The sequence below is a fragment of the Parus major genome, chromosome 2 (assembly GCF_001522545.3).
Source record: "Parus major isolate Abel chromosome 2, Parus_major1.1, whole genome shotgun sequence".
NCBI lineage: Eukaryota > Metazoa > Chordata > Aves > Passeriformes > Paridae > Parus > Parus major.
Genome location: NC_031769.1, coordinates 24,559,123 through 24,579,270, shown reverse-complemented (window position 1 = coordinate 24,579,270; position 20,148 = coordinate 24,559,123). Strand labels below are relative to the sequence as shown.

The window sequence follows — 20,148 nt, the reverse complement described above, 5'->3', positions numbered from 1 at the left end:
GGAACAAGCTACAGCTCTTCCAGCAAAACCCATCCCCTTGTGTACAAACAAAATCAAGATGCCATCTCAGAAGAGAGCACAAGGAGCTAACTCCTTCAGCTAACTGTTTCTAATTGTAGAATGGAGCCTAGAAATTACTGTGCCCTCTGTTTTGTATTACATGTGAAATACAGAAAAAAACCCAAAACACTGGCTGGAGACACACCATGTCCTGACTTCTCTAAATAATATTTGTATGCTTTGTGATGAAAACTTTACAACTTCACTCTCATCTCTTTACATTCTACCACATAAAAGAGTAAAGTTTCTCTCCAGTCCAGCTGATCTCAGATTCTCTTCTTCACAACCACATGTCTTCACTAGAAAGAATGAAAAGTGTTCCTCCTCTCTTCCCCAGAGCAGTCTAAGGCTTTGTGGTTAAAGCATAATGAAATGAGTATGACACATGGACTCAAACCTAACCTCAGTCAACAGTGGACTTTGAAAACAAATTGATTATGTGGTCAAGGAGAGTGCTGTAGTCCACTACAGTCATGTAGCTTGTCATCTCAAATGTGAACATTATTCGCCTTCACTGCCTTTTCTATGAAGATAAGGAACTTGGGCCTGCTATGCGCATGTTGGTCATGATCAGAGACCTGTGAGGCCTAACTCAGGTTTTCCTGCAACTGAGCCAGTGACCTTCCAGTCCTGTCAAGACCAAGGCAGTGCTGAAGGCATGCTCAGATCTTGAGGTGCCTGGAGCTCTTGAAGGATGGGAAATGAGGCAGATTTAGACTAGATAAAGGAAAGGACATTTTTTGAAACACTGGAACAGGTTGCCCAGAGAGGTGGTAGACATCCCATGCCTGGCAATATTCAAGAGCAGGTTGGATGATGGAATGATCAAGATCCTTCTTGTTTTCTCTCTTCAGTCCACTGCTGTTTATGCTTTTGGGCCTGAAACTTGTAACAATTGTCCTTGGTGTCAAGCTAGAAAAGGAATTGTTTTGTCTACCTACTCTGTAAAGAGAGCTCACTAACATTTAATAGGAAGCTCAAAACTACACATCCAGGCAGCACAGAATATGAAAAATATGAGAGCTAAAACTTGAGGCATCAAAAAGAGGTCGAGCACTGTTGCATTTAGGGAGCAGTTGAATAAGACTTTCCAGGATCATCCTTTTTAGTGAAAAATCAATCCCTGAATTTTACCACCAGTCTACTTGAAATGTAGGCAGTTTCTTGACTTGTGTTTTTCCTTGGCAATTAACTTAAGACCATGTGTCAGTATAACATGAGAATTCTAGTAATTTTCTTAGCAGTCTTAAATGGAAAAAAAATCCCATTGAAGCCAGTTTTCACAAAGATGAAGCTCAATAGGACTGACTTTCAGGCTCACATCTAAATATCCTGACTTATTAATATACACAGAATGTAGTATTTGTATTCTAAGACAACTGTTATGCTATTTCCTCTATGTTTTTTTTCTCTTCTTAGTGGTATCATTAAAATAATCGAAGATTGTTTTCTATTGTTTATAAATGGACTGCTATTATCTATTCATTTATGACAAGGTGACAGTATTTGCTTATCTAGTTTGCAGATAAGCATTATGTAGTCTGTTTTTTTGTGTTTATTTGAAAAAGTGGGGTTGGAGGAAGGCTCCAAGTCTGCTTTGATCTGACTGCTATTTTCTAGGTCAGGGAGTTGCAGCAAGAAGAGAAAAATTGTGCTGTCTCACAGAACTGCTGAGCACATGCAATAGGCACACATATGAGGGGCAAGTAGAAAAGGAAGAGAATCCAGAAAGTGGGAGGATTTTACAAGAAGCTGAGACTGGGAGACTGCTGAGAAGGGGATATATCACTCACAGGTGATGGAAGAAACTTCCAAGAAGCACAGGGGAGACTACAATTTGCTCAGACACTGGAAGTAATTAACTTGGACTGAAAACATAAAAAAATATATTCTTAATAGATTTATAGTGGGCAAGTACAGGTATGTTTTTGAATCCTTACAATTTCTCTACTGTGAAGAGACATTTAAGAATCCTTATCATTCTCTCTCTAGGACAACTAATAGCAATTAAAGAGTTAATTGGTTTTGGTTTATAATGTAGTAGATCTCTCTGAGATCCTTTGTCTTTTTAGCATCTTTACAAAATTCAGTTTATGGGAAAGCACTGAAATATCTACCTCAGAGCTATGACTAACTTGATACATCATTATTAACTTGAAAACTTGCCCTGGAGCTGTTCTTGTGAGCAACCTTTTAGTTACACGCACGTGGCAATCTCCCTGTCTCCACTACCGAACCCAGTCTATTCTAAAATCCCCCCGAAGTCCCGCGACGAGCCGGAGCGGGCCCTGGCAGCCTGGCGATTGCCCCGGAGGCAGCCACAGGCCCGCATGGCGAATGCTGCAGTGCCGAACGTGCCCGGGCAGGCTGCCCTCGGCAGTGTGCGAACCGCCTGCGAGGCTGAGCCTGCCGCACTTGTGCTCCCCTGGGGCACAGCCCTGGACTGCGGCGGGGGCTGCTTGTGTGTCATCCTCATGCCGACTTAGAAACTAGCACGGCATTGTTTGCTTGAAGGCACAGCTCGTTCATGGGACACCCCAGAATGAGGGCTGGGGATGCTGCAACTGCATTAAACGTCCCTCGAACAGCAGCCTGTCTTGAGGGGAGGGCAACGCTGGGTAGGACGGCAGGGTTTGATGTGAAGGTGCTGGCAGCCTTCCGCTGCTCGCCCCGGTGTCCTCCGAACACGCCGGGGGCACTCGCCGGGGTCAGCAGTGCGAGTCACCAACTGGGGACATGGTCACCGTCTCCAGCGGGCGGAGAGGCTGCAGGGCCCCCAAGAGCTCGGATTCCCCGTGCGCCCGCTGGGCCACCAGCCGTAGCCGTGGAGGAACCAGGATGGCAACTGGGCCCTTCACAGGGACGAGGCGGTGCTCGCTCCGCTACTCCGGCATTCCGCCGGTGCCCGAGGCCGCCTCGCCGGCGCCCGGCGCGGAGCCCGCGGGCAGCTCCGGACCGTGCCGGGCGATCACGGGGCCGCGGCGGGGCCGGGCGGGGGCGGCGCCCCGTCCTTGCCTGTGAGAGCGAGCGGTGACGGCCGGCGCTGGCGGGCTGGTGCGCAGGCGGGGAAGCTGCGTGCCGCGGTCGGAAGGGAGGGGAGCGGAGGAAGGGAAGGGACGGGAAGGGGTGGCCGCACCGGGCACAGCATGGCTGCCAAGGTAAGGCACCGCCGCCGGCGGGCGGGCAGGCGGCGGGCGGCGGCGGGGAAGGGGCCGCGGCGTGGCGGTTGCCAGGTTTGACCTCGGGCCTGTCCTTGACGAAACCCCACGGTGGCGCCTCCTCCTCCTCCTCGCGGCTCGGCGGCCGCTAGCCGCCGGCCCGGGGGAGCGGGGGGTGGGCAGCGGGCGGCCTCCCCGGCCGGTGGGGCCGGGTGCCAGCGCGGCGAGGATCCGCAGCTGCCCGCGCCGGGAGCAGCGGGCCTGCGCTCCCCTTGCGATGCATCATCGGCGTGAATGACACTGCACGGCGCCTCCCGCGGCCGGTGCCGCTGCCGGTGCCGATGTCGCTCTCCCCGGAGAGGCCCCGCACTGCCCCGCCGGGCACCCGTGCCCTGGCCTGGCCCCTGCTCCGCCAAGCGCGTTTGGGCCCAGTAGTGCCTCAGTGAGAGCCCCGCCGTGCATCTTCTAACACAATGTGCGGATGCATAAAGATGCACCTACACACGATATACATGCGGACACACACACCTCTGTGGACGAGAGGATGCAGCGGGTTCGGGGCACGGCGGCTGGCAGGGCCCGGAGTGGGCACACATGTTGGCCCTGTCCTGTTTGCAGGCCTTAGCGCGATAGTCCCTTTTTGCTTTTCCCCCCATTTTCTCCATGTACCTTTTTTTACCTTCTGTTTTCACATCTGGTTATAATTTCCAACCATTTTTACTTCTCAGTGCTCTCCTGTCAGGTGGATACCTGCTATTTAGGCTTTTTTGCTGATCAGAAGGATAAGCAAATGGATAAAGTTTGTTTAATCGCCTAATAGTATACTCCCATCCCAGAAATAATATACTCCCATCCCAGCCATTAGCTGGATCAAGGCCCTATCTAAAGGGAGATAAAATTAGATGTATGTTGGTGTTTCAAAACTTTCATTAGATTTCATATTTGAATACTGACACTTCAAAAATAAATTACTCCGTGTCCTTTTATTGAAGTCAGATGAAACTTACATTGAGGGAACATTAGGAAACAAAGCTTCCCTAACAACTCAAAGCAGCACATAGCTCAGTATGGCTGGAGTTGTGTGCTCCTTTATTTCAGCTAGTGTATAACAGATGTAAAAGGTCAGCACCTTTTTCAATAAGAACTTAGGTTATCTGAACTGAATGCTGTTTTAGTGGATTGAGCAATATTTGATTCCTCTTTGCTAGTGTCTATAAAATAGTCATGCCCAAACGTTCACTATTTGTAAATCTCAGCTGACCTATCTAGCCTTTTGATTTTGATTTTTTTGGAAAATTTTTGATTGCCCATTTTGGTCCATACACACGTCAGCTACATCTTACCAAACTATTGGTGTTTAAAGACTTAAAAGTCTCCTATTCTCTGGCGTTTTGAACCTTTTACTTATTTTCTCTTCTCCAAGCAGTGGTTTGTAATCTGCAATCCATTTGAACCTATGCTAGTCACATATACTTAAAAATCCTATATGTGTAGTTAGTGTTTGTCTAATCAGGTACACACATGTGCTCCATTTGTGCTACACATTTGTGTGGTGCCCTTTTTCTTTAAATTGGATTTCTTACACTGTCCAGATCCCAAAAGCTATAGTTTCCATACACAAGCAAATGTTGGAAAGATTCATCACTTTAGGAGATACTTAATTGAATGTTGTATATTATGTATTAATATGTCAGGTTACATCAGGCTTGGGAGAGACATACCCAATAAAAAGAATAATGGCTTAATTGTCATGTCATAAGCATTCTTGGTGTATTGCAAGGCAGAGATGTAATTCTTTGGTACCCCAGGGTATACAGTCCTCACATAGCTTCCAAGGAAGGCTTCTGGTCTGTATGCCGAAACACGTTCTGAGATATTTATGTTAAAAGCAAACAAACAAGGTAGAACTGTGAGCAGCTAGAATGGATTAATTACATTACTTTGTGAGACTTCAGGGGGGTTTTTGTCTTCTTCAGTTGAAAAAGTTAAACACAGGTGAATTTCTATTTATATTGTGGTCAGTAGCAAAATGTGAGTAGCATTTTGTACTTTGAGGGCAACACCTGAGCTTAGGTTCTGCAAGCACACATATGAATAACTTTGCCATGAACGAGCTTCTAGGCCTGAAGTTATTCACGTGTGCTTGCAGGCATGGGCCTTGATTTGTGTTCTAACTTCCTCACTGATGCATCTCAGTAATGTTTGCCTTTTTCACCTCAGCCAAACAATGGACTGGTGAGTTAAATGCTTTTTCTAAAATTTCTTTAGTACTTTTTCCTTGCCAGTATCCTGCATGACTGCTTCCTTTGATTTTTTCATTATACCCTTTTAGGCATATGAGTTTCTGGGATTGAATGTAATTGGTCTTTGCTTGCAAGAATTCAGATGTTGAAATTTTAAGCAGACTTTAGGAATTCAGTCTCTCAGAAGGAAAACCCAAATGGGATACTGTTAAGGCTGCATAGTTAAGCACTCAGGTATCAAGAAATTGGCACTACAGCCCTGTTTAATTTCCTTTGTTTTATATAGCTCAATGTTTGGAACTTACACAACATTTTAAGCAATGTATGATACACATCGGTGTCTTTCCTTAAACTTTGAAAACATTTTCTGAAACCGTTTTGGGAAAACTCCACTGTAAATTATATTCACACAAATTTTCAGTAAAAACCAGAGGTGAGATTTTCCAGTAGATTTTTATCCCATTTGTAACTAAATTACCTCCTTAGGACTGTCTTTTTTTTTTGCATTGTGCAAAAAAAGAGGCTCTGTACAACATTTTTATGGTAATGCAGGTACAAAGCACTAATGTTTTACATAGTGTGTCCTGCTTATTTCTTCATTTTGAGTGTTTAACGATGCAATCACAATGTTGTTTTTCTGCCCTTTAGCCAGATAGTTCTAAAGAGAATTTACGTAGTCTAGCTAATGTCCCTTGCTGTTCACCTGGTGTGTATTTTACAGCAAAATTAAATGTTTGTGTTGAGTGAATGTCAGTTACCCTTGATCCCTATTCTGCTACAAGTTCTGGGCATAGTTGTTGTCTCATGCATGTGCGAAGTGTGACTTGTCTTTTTAAAGTTCTACTGCTTGGTAAAATAAAAACATATTTTCAGTGGGAGGTTTTAAGGTATGTCTCAGTGAGACTTCTTTCTGTAGTTGATTTTGCCTTTGCTACTTTGTCTGTTTGCCTTAAGGTCAGAAATAGATATTTATAATGGGAGTTAGTATATATAATATTTTTAAACATTGTATTTCATAACCACTAAGCTACATCCAAAACAGTTAAAAATTGCATTAATGAAAATTCAAAACTCTGATAATTTTGATAGATAAATCAAAGCCTATAAAACTGTAAAAACAGTGGCTTAGCATGGAAGCACTTGAACATCATTAAACTTTATCTTTGCTATGATTAGCATGTGAATAAACTTCAGTAATTGTATGAACTGCATAGCAAGGATACAGGAGCTGATTTTTAAATACTGTGGAATATCTCTGTTTCTAATGTAATTGTTTTTTTGTGTGTTGTGTGTGACCTTTTATCCATTGGACTCGTACTGGTTGCCCATACTCCCCAGAATGTATGAGTTATTTTAAAATTTTTGTCTTATAAGCAAAGTGAACACAAACATCGCATGCTGAAAAAGCTAGTTGTAAAATGACTGTTCAAGTGAAGGCATGAACCTTACATTAGTACCCAATGGGACTGCTTGCATGCTTAATTTTAAGTGCATGTGTAAGTCTTTTGAAGATCAAATTCATGACTGTCAGAACCACATCAATAATGTAACAAAAAGAGATTTGTTGCTAACTTATGTGACAATATTTGGGATAGTTCTAATGCAAGGTAAAGAAAATTGGTTGTGCAATTTTCATGTGTTTAACTTTTTTTTTAATTCTCTTTTCTCTTGTGTTTTTCTGAAACTGTTTATTATGGAAGCTGTGTCAGTGGAGATGAATGTTGTTTCTGGTTACTGCCGCATCTACCTCTAAAATCCTAAACCTTGTCACATCAAAAATAGTTAGTCCCCAGGCACAGGCTCCTTGTATGTCTTGCTGTTACTATAGTCAGACATCTCACACTGAACACCCCAGTCCTGCAAGATGCATCACCTCAGCTGTATTAACTGGACTTCTGTGAGGCATTGATACCACTGGCCCTGCCTCTACAAACCTTTTTGTCTGCAGAAGTGATCCAGTGCCTGCCCTGGATGATGTGAATTAGTGAGGTTTGTGTAAGCAGTGTTTGAAATGCAGGCACAATGGCAATGCAATTCTAAATAAATGTGATTGCAAAAAACGCCAAAACTATTAGATGCTGACACAACCATGCCACTCTGATTATTTTGCTGCCATGCACACCTAGTGTGTCCCTTTGTACATCATACAGCTCCATTTGGCCTCTTTGTTCAGCTCCTTCTCCCATGCTCGTCTCTCCTGTGCTAGCAGTAGTGTGGAGTGTGCCTGGGAACAGATTAAATTTGCTCTTCTTGCCCTCAATCGTGCCATTCTTCCCTTCCTCCAGCAAAATGGAAGAGAAGAATTGCATGGCATTGGACATGGATTTGTTGGGCCCTCAAAAAAGAAGAGGTGAGGGATTCTAGCATCATGATGGGCTCCTGTGTCCATGAAAGGAGTGGAGTCCATTGTGGACAGACTCCAGCCACTCAGTGAGGTCAGTTGGAGAGGAAAGTGGTTGGTGAGTAAGGAGAGAGAAATCTGTTTCCCTGAAGCACCACTGAGTTTATCTGCTATAGATTTAATAGTGCTATGGCACTTAATGGTACCATGGTAATTTTTTGGATGTGATAGCACTGTGTAATGTCCATGTGGAAAGTTCTGTTGCTAGTCTGTACAGGTCCAGAAGTATTTGCTCGTGCGTAGTTATATTTTGGATCTGTGCAGAAATATGTAAATTCTTAAACACTGTATGTATCATAAGACTCTTCTTTCCACTTTCCCCTCAGAAAAAGCCATGTATTTATGCTGCTTATGACTTATTACTTCATCTTGATTTCTTAAGAGACCAGAATTTACCTGATGGAGGGACATTGAATTTGTATGAGTGCTGATAACTTTTCTAAGTACAAAGTAGCATGACTGATGACTGCAGCCGAAAGGAGGAGAAATGAAGGAATCTACTCCACTGTCCAGCCTGTCATAGTTTGTGTTTAGTTTCATTTGGTTTCTTTTACTGCATAAATGGTTCCTTATGATGCGTACCCTCAGGAGAACTGGTTGAGTCCTAGTCTCAAGACTCACAGGATGCTACAGGCCCACTGGCAAGAATAATCCCAGGAAAGACTCTCATAGAGCAACTCTGATGTGGAAAATGTCCATACAGCTCTCTTCCGCAATGAACGCTGAGTTATCCTGAAAAGAAGCTTTATTACAGTGGGTTTTTTTCTCTCAATTGAGTTCTCCTATGTCTTTGTACTACGATTTCCTCTCTGACCCCACCTTTCCTTGTCAGAGCAAGGTGGGGGCAAGAGGAGGTGGTGGAAGAAGTTGCTTTTTGTCTTCAATATGTTAGGTACTGATGGCATTGCATGTTGTCACTGCCAGTGGTTTTGGAAAGTTTTTGAAGCTTGCTGCTTTCCATTACGGTATCCCTGTAAGAGGAGTTGCAGGGTGACTTTGCTTCATGTATAGCCTAGGAGAGAGCTACTGGAGTAAGCAGTTATGTGTATACCTTGTCTTTTGTGATGCCTGCTGGAAAGTATTTAAAGTTACCTGGATTTTATCACATCGGGAAATAATTTGCTCTTTCTATGCAGCTTTGTGTCTCAGGAGGTTAGAGAAGCTCTTCCAAGTGTGCCTCAAACTGCATGTTAAAGGCACTCCTGCAGGAGCTGTAATGTAGACAAGCTTACAGCTCTGAGTGATAACAATGTGTCTTCTGACCAGCTTGTTTAGGCCTATATCTATTTTATTTGTCTATGTTGTCCAAGGAGTATGACAAGGAGGTATGTGATACTGTATTTCCTGGAAGATGGCATGAACGTGCTGCCGAATTTTAGCTTCATTTTTGCTTTTGATCTATGGAATTGCCTCTGCTTTGGCTGTAGAATGGCTTTACCATACTGAATAGAGCCTGTGTGTGTGTATGGTGACAGATCTAAACTTGCATAAGGCCTCTAGGTACTACTTGACTCTGCTGATCATGCTGTTTTGCTTTAGCTACAACATAATCTTCAGGAACAGAGCAACTGATGTTTTATGGTGCTAGATAACTATGGCTAGTAAAATGTAAGGCTGCATATTTTCAGGTGCATTCTCTTTCTGGAAAGTATCTGTATCTCAGTCATTTGCAGAGAGGCAAAGAGGTCCTTATAAAAATATTCTATATTCAATTGCTTTGGAATAAAGCAATTTCAGCTGAAGCTGTGTTAAAACACTTAAAGAAACACTGTAAATGCATTTTTCATAAGTTTTAAAAATAGTGTTGTGCTATTTACAAGATCTTAGAAACAGGCAATTGCAATTATATTCTTTACCAAAAATGTTACTTGACCTGAACAGAATCTGGTGTGTTAAAGGATGAAATTGCTCACAAGGAATGGGTTGTTGGCATTTTTCTTTTCCTCTGAAGAGGAAATAAAGAAACATTTGAGAGAGGGAGTGGCAATGTGACTGCATGTACACTAAACTATGTGCATTTAGAAAAGAAACAGAAGAGATGTAGCTTGTCGCAGGACTAATCACATTCCTCTTGTTGGATAAATATGAGATCCCTAAATATCAGCTGCTGGATTCTTACATTTATGATATCTTGCATGCCTAGGCAGCCTGCAAGAAGTGTTTTTAGCTGACCAGTATGGAGCCTCCTTGGAGATCTGCCTTACACTCTGGCCATGTGAAAACCAATTTAGAAAAAGATGATTTTTTGGTGTTCTTTAGATTGACATCTCCATGCTTAACTTTTTTACCCACTTGACTTTGTAATTAAGAAACCTACCAAAGGTATCAGGAATTGGTACCAAAATAGCCAGTGTGGTGACTAAGGAGCATCTAAGGCAGCCAGCTGGAAATGAAGGAATAGGGATGAAGAAAAGAAGGTCCCTGGAGGATCTTTAAAGAAATGAGTTTGCACTTCTGTTTCAGGCAGGGCCATTGCACTGTGTTCTTGTAATGCAACAGAAGGACTGGGGGCAAGAGGTGTGGGCCAGAACCTGATTCAGTTTCTAGCAATTAGGGTACCTAGCTGGGAGGGGGGAAGATTTGGATTCTCTGTTGCCAGCAGTGTTGATGCATTTTGCATGAATGATGCCTCCAGCTGCCACAGTTTCAGAGAGGGTTGCTGCCTGGCGCTTACTGCCGATGTACATTAGACTTGTTGCTTGTGTGGTTGCTGGGTGCCTGGTCGGCGTCTGAAATGTCTATACATGCTCAGATCAGGGCTGCGGCAGTCCTGGATATGCACCTTGGTGAAACTTCTGGAATCCTAAAACCTTAAATTGCATGTGGCTTTCTGCTTGTAGGAATGGAATGGTTTTTGCATCATGCTGTGACTGGAGGTAGTGGAGTGTGCTAATGGATCAGCCTCTCAGAGGCTGAGCAAAATGGAGTTTGCAAATACACAAACACACATTTTATTTGTAGACAGTGCAGTGAGATGGGCAGACTTGTTCCCACACAGCCAGAGCTTTTAAAAATACTTCTAAAATGTTAGTGTCATCACTACTTCTATAGCTTTGGGGTCTTACTGGCTCTTTTTTGAAAGCCAAGGCTAGACCAGATCTCTGGGACTGTTTTTTTGCCTTCCTGATACTGGGTTGATTGTTTCTCTGCTCTGATGCCGGGGCTGGACTTACTGTAGCTGTTCTGTTGGTTGGGTTGATGTGGAGAGGTATCTGTTTCTTGAACTGCCAAGTCACTGCAGTTTTTAAAAGCTGGTGGTAGCAGTGAAGTTGTGATTTCACTAAATCATTCAGTGGCAATACTAGGGTAGTGTAATGTGTGAGGATGAATTGGAGTGCATAGCTGATTGGGCAAAAAGTGACACAATTTTTTTTTTCTTTTTTAGTACATATAAATTGGTTTTGTTTGCATTAGATCAGATCAGTTCCCTAATACGGTTCACAGCAAAGCAGCTTAAAGAGTTATGTGGATGGCACTGAGCACAGAAATACCTTAAACTGGAAACCTGCAAAGGGTAGTTTAATGTGACCACTGTAGGACTTTTTACTGCTGTGCATTTACAGATACTTTTGCATTTTCCGCTGCTCAGCAGAGAAATGAGAAGGCAGGATTTTTTACTTTTGTTAAGTGGTTTGTCTGTTGTCAGTCACTGTTCATGCAGCAATAGCCATAGAGATTGTAGGGAGTTTTCCCTAAAGTAGGAGGTGTAGCACAAGGATGCAGCCATGCAGATGTAACTGTAATATTGCATAGGCAGAATTGTGAGATTGTCATAGAACTAATTGGTCAACTAATTACCCACTAGTTATTTACATGCCAGTGGGCAAAAATTTAAATTGAAAGAAGCAAAAAATGGAACATCAAGAAAGCTTTGTCATAATTTTTCTTTTAAATATTTATACTCAACTCTTTAAAAGTATTTTGTCCCCTTTTCTCTATATAGTCTAATACCTGGACTGATAGGAATGTTTTTAAAGAGAATTTTCTGAGTAAGCAGAAATAAAAAATGGTTTCTACTGTTGCGTTCCTTTTGTTTTTTTCAAAAGATGTGTCTTTGATTGGCTTACTTATGTATTCAAAAGTGACCTGATTTTGCTGTAGAAGGAGTAACTGCCACTTGCTTTAGGCAAGTTTGTGGTTGGTTTTGCCTTGATTAGCCTAGCTGGTCCCTACATGTTTTTCTAACAGTGCTGATCAGCCTTAGCTCAACACCGCACACAGAAGATGACTGCAGACTTAGTCTGTAGGAGTAAGGCAGCTGGTGAAATTCCAACTCTGACAAATGAAATCCTAACCCCAGAAATTTGGGAAATTAAAGGAGGGTGACTTTGACGACGGATGCTGAAGATGAACGAACCTTAAGTGCCATGCAATAATCTGTTTTATTTTCATTTGATTGGTAGTTTTTGAATAATTGATATACATGTGAATTGTTAAGCACTCTGTCATTTTATGAATTATCCATATTAAAATGTATAAAATGTATAAAGAAAAAATGAAGCTACAGAGAGGTTTCATGCATTTGTGGTTTAGGTTACTGTTGTCTTTATGACTTATGACATCTACATGCCCTTGGTCTTGCTCCCTACCAGCCAGTCCATGTTAGCATCAATAATACTGGTTTATCCCTTCAGCAGAAGACCCATCTCAAAGGTTTGGTTTGGTTTGATTTGATTTTTTTACCCAGATAAAATATTTGGAAAACTTAGGCAATCTAAGTAATAAATAGTACTACCACAACTTCTGATTGTTCTAGTTACTCTAAAATATGTTTCCATTCTTAAGTGACAAATTTTCTTTACTCTGCACATCTCTGTAGTCTTTTCACATTTTTGGCATTCATGCTGTTAATATTTTAGGTGGCTTGTGATTGCAATGGATAGAACAGATAGCCTCTCTTGAGACTGCTAATTCTCACTCCACAAGCTGTCCTTATGACAGGTGAACACTTCCCAACCCTATTAATTCTGTTTGCATTATTACTGGTTCTTTTTGATGAAAACCAGGTGCAAATAATGGAAAACGATGTTAACACTGCATTTTATTGCATATGACTGGAATAATGAAATTTGATGTAATGTGGAGAGAAACACAGTCGTATATTTATTCAGACCTGTAAGATAACATTTTTATGACCTGTGGTGCTTTACAGAAAGCTAATAAAGACTGTACTTCAGCGCTTTGTGGTTATCTGGGACAGGATTGTTTGGCAGCAAAACAGACTGATCAGGGAGGCAAATAGTTAATTATGTGTTGTAATTTGAAGAAGAATCCTTTAGAAACTGAGCATTTTAAAGCTCAATAAATGCTTTTTGACCAGCGTATATTATCTAATAGAAGCTGCCAGAATACAGAATTAAATTCACCTGCTAAGGTCCATGTTTTGGTGAGCTGGCAATAATAGTCCTAGAGTTGTAGTTATCTGTAGAACTATTGTTAGATTATGTTGAGATTAGCCACAAATTATATAGCTGGAACTTGATTGTGTCTTCTTTTCAAAACAGAAATATCAAAGAATAGTTTTACTTGAAGGGAATTAGCATTAAACTTAAGGGGCGCAATCTTTAAATTGTTTTCCATTCTTCAGGTCCCACTGTGAATCAATCCCATGTGAAGATAATGTACCCTGCAACTCTTAATGTCTAGGTTTATTTTAAAAATTCCACCAGTTTAAAGATTCCAAGGCTTTTAAAGGCTACTTTTGCAATTATGGGGACATATCACAAGAGTAATACATGTGCTCTTTACAACTATGATTGTTATGGCCTTGATGATTAGGGTAATTGAAGGATTGCAATGAGTAAACTTAATTTCTGAGCTAGAATATGGAAGAAGATGTTGTGTAGCTAGGTGACCATAGTCTTAGCCATTTTATAAATGTGTAGAAGCAGAGTTTGTTTTCCCTCCTCCTTTAGAAGAGGAGACTGAGGGGACACCTTATCACAGTATACAACTTCCATGTGAGGGGAAGAGGAGGAGCAGACCTGATCTCTTTACTCTGGTGACCAGTGACAGGACCCGAGGGAAGGTTGGGCAGTGGAACAGGCTCCCCAGGGAAGTGTCGAAGTGCCAAGCCTGACAGAGTTTAAGAAGCATTTGGACAATGCCCTCAGGCCTGTGCTGTGACTCTTGGGGATGGTCCTGTGCAGGGATAGGGATTGGATTTGATGATCCTTGTGGGTCCCTTCCAACTCAGCATATTCTGTGATTCAGATGTTTTTGTGTAATTAGTATTCTATAGTATCAAAACCATGGCTGTTGAACTAAACAGCTGTTGAACAAATCTAAAAGATACCATTCCTGAGCAGTTATGGAACTGCACGGGGAGGGAGGTGTGGGTAATCAAAGTCTGAGTACTTCCTGTATAGTTGAACAAATTCCTTAGACTGAAAACTTTAAGAAAAGGATGAGAACAGAGATTTGATACATTTGAATTTTGCTTGTCGTTTCCCCAATAGAGTTTATTCTTTCCCTGTGTTTGTGACACTGTCATCTTGCTTTGTATTTCCTTTGTAATTGAAATTGATTTACTGGAATTCAGATGGTTATGTAGAATGACATTGACCAGAGATTTTTCCAGCTCCATGCACTGTTTTGTATTTACCTTTCCACATTTTTCAGTTTCTGTAGGTGAATACTATCTGATCTTTATTCGCTGAGGATTTAAAAATGTTCTTTCCTGGAGCCAAGCTTCATTTCTATCTGACAAGATAAGTTTAAACTTAATAGGAAATGGAAGGTTCAAAGAAGGTTCTGTGTCAGGTTGGAGTCTTTTTTTAGAAATGGCTTTGCAAGGGGATGAGAAAAAAATAAGTAGCATTCGCTGTGCTTTGTTTTTCATTCTGACATCATGTACAGGGAAAAATGCCTGAAGATTTCAGAATATGGAAGGGCATACATTTTTCTACCTTCCTCCTGATGATGTTTACCCACTGCTTAGAAATGCACTTAGTCAACAGGGGAGGATGCTTTCACAAGGATGATCCTATACCAAATGCCAATCATCCAGCTATCAGAAGGAAGAAATTCTAATTGTCTTTATATTTTAGTTGCTGTTTCTTACCCCAGCTTCCCTGAACTCTCTCAGTCAGTAGAATCATAATTTTGGGGGGTTTTTGGGTTTTTGCCTCAGCCAATGGATATTTAATTCTAGAAAGTTACCAAAAGTGCCCACGTCATCAAAGTAAAGCAGTGAATTAGAGTATTTTTAAAGGAATAAATTAAAGCAAATTATTCAATGTTGGAGTAGCTTGAGCGGCATCTGACTACATCTTTCGTCAAAGGTTGATGGGTGTTAATCAAAATGCAGGTAAGCTCTCCAAAACATGAAAGGCCGTTAGCAGGATCATGACACAAAGATTCTGTCTGTGTATGCAACTCTGGCTTAAAGGTCTGTGTTCAAATGCATAGACACATGGTTTCCTATACTGAGAAATAAAACCTTCTGTCTTACTGCCTCTTAGTAGTGTGTGTTTATGGTGTGGCTTTGATTTTTTTTCTTTTTTTTTACATCAGGTGCTCTCTACATCTGCTTTGTCAAGTCTGGGGTCTGGTGTGTGCTCTTAGTGTAGGAGAGAGACTGGGATGTTGCTTTGTATCAGTAGCAGGGCAGGAGTCTCCCTACTTAAAAGAGTTAATTGAAAGATACATTCTGCAATAGCAGTCATGCGTTGTCATCTGTCCTTTGTTATGTGACTTTCCTGTCATGTCTGTCCATTGCATGACCTGATATGTAGGTCTTGTTTTAGGATAGAAGAGGTCTGCAAATTAGTATTACTGAATACAAACTGCAGACTTCATTGCTGTTGTCATTTTTCTGTGCTTTGGAAATACAACCTATTTCCAGTCTTTCCTGTATCCTTGGCTACTAAAACCTCTTGGTCACGTATTTTATTATTGTAGTTCTTTATCATGTTTGACAACTACTGTTTGATGAAACATCGCTGATTTAACAGATCTTTGACAGAAGAAACCTTTAAGTGAGGCACTGAGTATGAAAAGCCATTAGAAAAACATGGTATGTAAAAATACTGTGTCTGCCTGATTCCTTCTCTCAGCCCATTGTGCAGTCTGAATCTGACTAGAGAAATCTTCACGTGTTTAAGAGAAGAAATTTTTGAATAATTTCACATTTCCATTAAAATAGTTTTTGTCACTGACATCAAGTCAGCCTTCCTCCTTCCTGTCACTTCACCTGTCTAAGATTGCTTGCCATTGTGTGTCAGTCTAACTGGAAACTACTTTCTAAAGATCATTAATTAGTCCCATGTTGATGCTGTTCAAAAGGAAGAAAAACATGGCAACAACAAACTTTATACAATTGCTTTTACTCTATTCACAGACCTAGATCAGCCGCTTGGTCTGAATCTTTTCTGACAAGATTAACAGGTGTGAAGCAGCAGGTTCAGTCTTTACTGTGTTGTGAAGATTATACTACAGAAGTTTTGAGCCTCTTTTATCTCCATAAAGAAAATACTGGTTTGAAACTCTTAATGATTATAAAACTGGAAATTTGCTTTTGGTTTTCCATTACATGCAACCTATAGATTCAGTATCTCAGGTATGAAAATAACCCAAACCAGAATACTTAATTCTCAAGTGTGCAAGCATTCAAATCCTGTGTAATTGAAGTAGCACTCAATAGCTCCGTATTCTGTGTGCCTTTGACAAGTTAAAGATAATAAACCGGCATTTTCCCTTTTCCTGTGGATGTGTGGGGAAAGAAGGAAGTAAGGAGACCACTGAACTCTTGAAAATGATGGAAATACCTTAGCAAAATGTGCATAGAAAGACTTGTTTTTGGAGTCTTACCTGGGATGGTGAACTTGCTGTTCTGAGTTCATTTGGTGATGTCAAGGTGCTGACATCAACCCGAGTGTCCTAGGAATGAAATGGAAGAGCTCCTGGTTACTGAGACATCAAAAGAAAAGTGCTAGGTTTTCTCTAGTGTCTTAAACACCACTCTATGTTTCTTAACCTGGTATTTTTAGAGTTTAGTTTGACTGCAGTGCCCTTAAAGCAAATGGAAATGCTTTTCTTGGAAAAAAAAATAAGTGGTTCGCTGCTGTTTTCCCCTCTGCTAAAAATGCTTTCCTGAAAGTAATTTTAAGGATTTTATCTTTAAATTCCCATCTTTAAATCAAAATGTTCAGTTTGACATCATCATAGTTATTTCCACTGCAACCAAGTGATCTCACAAAAACATTCAGAGGGCAATGCAGCAGAAGTAAATTTAATGTTTTAATGAAACAGTTATTGCTTTATGCAAATATCTATGATAAAATATACTCAGAGATGAGAAGCCAAAATCATTCAAGCTAAAATCAGAATAGTTCGTAATTAAAATGCTGAAAATGTTTCTGCAGTTTCTTAAGGAGATGAGAAGATTTTAATTATTGTTGTCAGGTATCTCACAACTTAGGTGAATTATGGAGTTATTGCGAACTCTTTAACAATTTTGACTGAGGTATGGCAAGTCAATGGCAGATAAACTCTTAGGATTACAATGACAGCATTGCATAAACAATATAGGTCTTCACTGGATTATTTTATGTTCCCATATGAAACTGTAAATTTTTTCCAAGTACCCTCTTTGATAGCTTTGCCTTTCAGTTCAGCTCTTTAGCAAGAACAAAGGTCACACAACCACAGTGTCCTGTGGCAACTGTGTAATCTGCTAATATTTAAACATTAAGCAGTTGTTTGTTGTTAATATTGAAGGTAGGAATTGTGAAATAAAATGTTAAACTGCCTTTACTTTGTACTCCCTGTCTTCAGGGAGATTATGTAATAAGTTTAAACGAAAACCCCTATGGTGGTAGTTGAACAAACAGTCATACCCTTGTTTACAGGCAAAAGAGAGTGTGTTTGCAAACACATATTTTGACATTTGTATTTTGAGATGACAGGTAAAAATATTTAAGGGAGAGAGATACTTTGTTAACATGAAAGTCCAGGTTTTCCCTAGTCAGAGGCTGATTAGCGTGTTTATGTGAGAAAGGTGGATAGTTACTGTGACTCAGCTTTCCAAGACCATGGCCATGCTTCCCATGACCCAATATGCCACTGTGTTGAGTGCTGTTGGGATTTAAAAAAGGAAAACAAATAACATACTTGTTTTGTTTCAAGTAGGAAAATACTACTTTTTGCTCAAGTATGTGCTGGAACGCTCCTGTTATTTTTGTTAGCTATGGGGAAGGATTCCTGACCACAGGACTTTAGCTTTTCTTTGAGTCTCACCATTTATTGCCTTTAATAATTTTACTTGGTGTATGTGATGTTGTTTCCCTTGTGCAGGTAGCATTTGTTCTTTTTAAGGTTGTAGATTGTATCCATGCACACATAAGGATTCATGCCCACTCCCACACCCTTCCCAGTTCTCTGAGCTGCTGAGGTGTAGCATTTTGAATAGAGCTGAATAGATGGAATTGATTATAAATAGGATCTTGAAAAATGAACTTCTGTCTTCAAAGAAGAAAACACAACACTGAAACAAAACACATTTACCTGTCAGTTATTCCTACATAATTCCTGTCATGCAATTATTAGTCAAGACATGTAATGTATAGGAACTTTTCTCCAGCACATTTCCTTTACTTGCTCATTCACAAGCATGAAGTCACAAATTACAGATTACTCTAGCAACAACTTAAGATGCTGCCTATAAACTCTCCACAAGTTTATGGCGACTGCGCATAAGTAAATTATACAATTTTTTGTTATTATAGAATTAGTAGTTATTTAAGAGCAGATCGTTCTGGTTATGGTACCCCTATATGGCACTGCTCCAGGTCTGCTTTCTTCAAAAGACAGTAGAATTTTATTTATTACTGCAAACAGTCTTGCCAGTGAGTGACTGGGACCTTGCATTGGCATCTGGGAGAGAAAATTATGCAGAAACCTTTTTTAACGTTGTTCAGGGAGTCTGTTCTTGCTATTATTGCTTCTGTAATTCATGAGGGTGTCAGATAAAGCATGGAATGCCTCTCTTTAGGTCTCTGTGTACTGTATGATATCACATGCAGTTGAGAACTCTGAAGAAGTTCCCTGAGAGTGCAGCATTATACCACTGATTTGAAACTTTGGATTGTGACTTTTCTTGGTGGAAGCACTTCTTTAGACTGTTAAAGCTGCTTTGTGCTGTGGCAGGGGAGAGTGGGTGTTTGGGTGGTGGTTGGGGTCTGAAGCTTGAAGCTAGGCAAAAACAGGAGTGATTGCCTCCACTAAGCTGTGAATTGTTGGGAACCTTGAGCACAGTGAGAATGGGTACCTTGGAGATGCTTGTTACTTTTGTGTTGCATTCAGAGATGGCTCTCTCAGAGGTCACTGTTGCTCTGTACAGCTGTGAGACAATGCTTCCTGGAGGTGCCACCTTCTGAGAACCATGGTGTTAAACGGCCTTTTGTCTTTCCACCTCACCATTGCTTTATCCTAGTTCAAAAACATATTTTATGCTAGTAACAGTAAGTGCCAGGTAAGATTCATGCTGCCCTAATAGTCTGCCAATTCTCCCTTACAATTTTTGAATGATAACAGTATCATTCATTATCTTCACTGCCTGCTTTTTTAAGAAACTGCTTTCAATCCTGCAGTTGTTACACCAGAGAATTTTCCTATCCTTTGCTTCTTTGGGCGAAATTAATGTTTTTTTTGCTAGATGTAAGCCTCTAGAAGACAAACTTCTGGAACTCGGGTGACTGCTTTTGAAAGATGAACATGAGACAGTTGATGTCTTGAACTTTTGGTCAATGCACTGATTATATGCACTGGTTACAGTAGCATTGTTGTTATAACAAAACATGACCTGGGAGTGGAAAGGGAAAGTCTGTAATCTGGGCTGAGGTAGCCACCAAATATGTTTTATCAGGTTCATAATTCTTAGATATGCCTCTGTTTCTGAAAAATGTAAGGAAGCGAAGAAGAAAGCAGAGTAGTAGCATTAACATCTATAATCTCAGCCATCTAGGGTGAGCAGGAAAAAATACCCATGACTGGATGAAAATGTCACTTGACCATTCTCAGCAGCTCCTTTGAAGAATAAACTTTTTTATTGAAGGACCCCTTATAGAACTTATGAAGAATTATTACATTCTTCAAGTGAATGGTGAGCTCTGGTTTGCTGAGATGCATAGGAACATGTTAATGTTGCATAGTGGCCATCACAACGTAGCTGGCTTGTGTATCTTTGGATCACTGTCCTAAAGATCATCTGAGTAAAAATGTGTTGTAGAAGAGCTATGAGACAATAGGGAAAGTTATTTTGAGGGAGAAGTTACAGTCACAGTGT

At 40.8% G+C, this 20,148-nt stretch overlaps 1 protein-coding gene across 4 annotated transcripts in view; it reads left to right on the top strand.

The window, feature by feature from the left end:
• Positions 1–3,138: 3,138 nt before the first annotated feature.
• SLC25A13 (solute carrier family 25 member 13) overlaps positions 3,139–20,148 on the top strand; it is a 101,671-nt gene continuing 84,661 nt past the window's right edge. Inside the window, exons 1-2 of one of the 4 annotated variants that reach the window (XM_015617545.3) lie at positions 3,192–3,218; positions 5,439–5,453. In XM_015617545.3, the coding sequence (XP_015473031.1) occupies positions 3,207–3,218; positions 5,439–5,453 (27 nt within the window). In that variant the 5' untranslated portion in view covers positions 3,192–3,206. Of the gene's footprint in view, positions 3,219–5,438; positions 5,454–7,833; positions 7,897–9,145; positions 9,188–20,148 lie in introns of those variants that run through there. The other 3 variants (XM_015617546.2, XM_015617543.1, XM_033511853.1) reach the window with 3 other exon arrangements.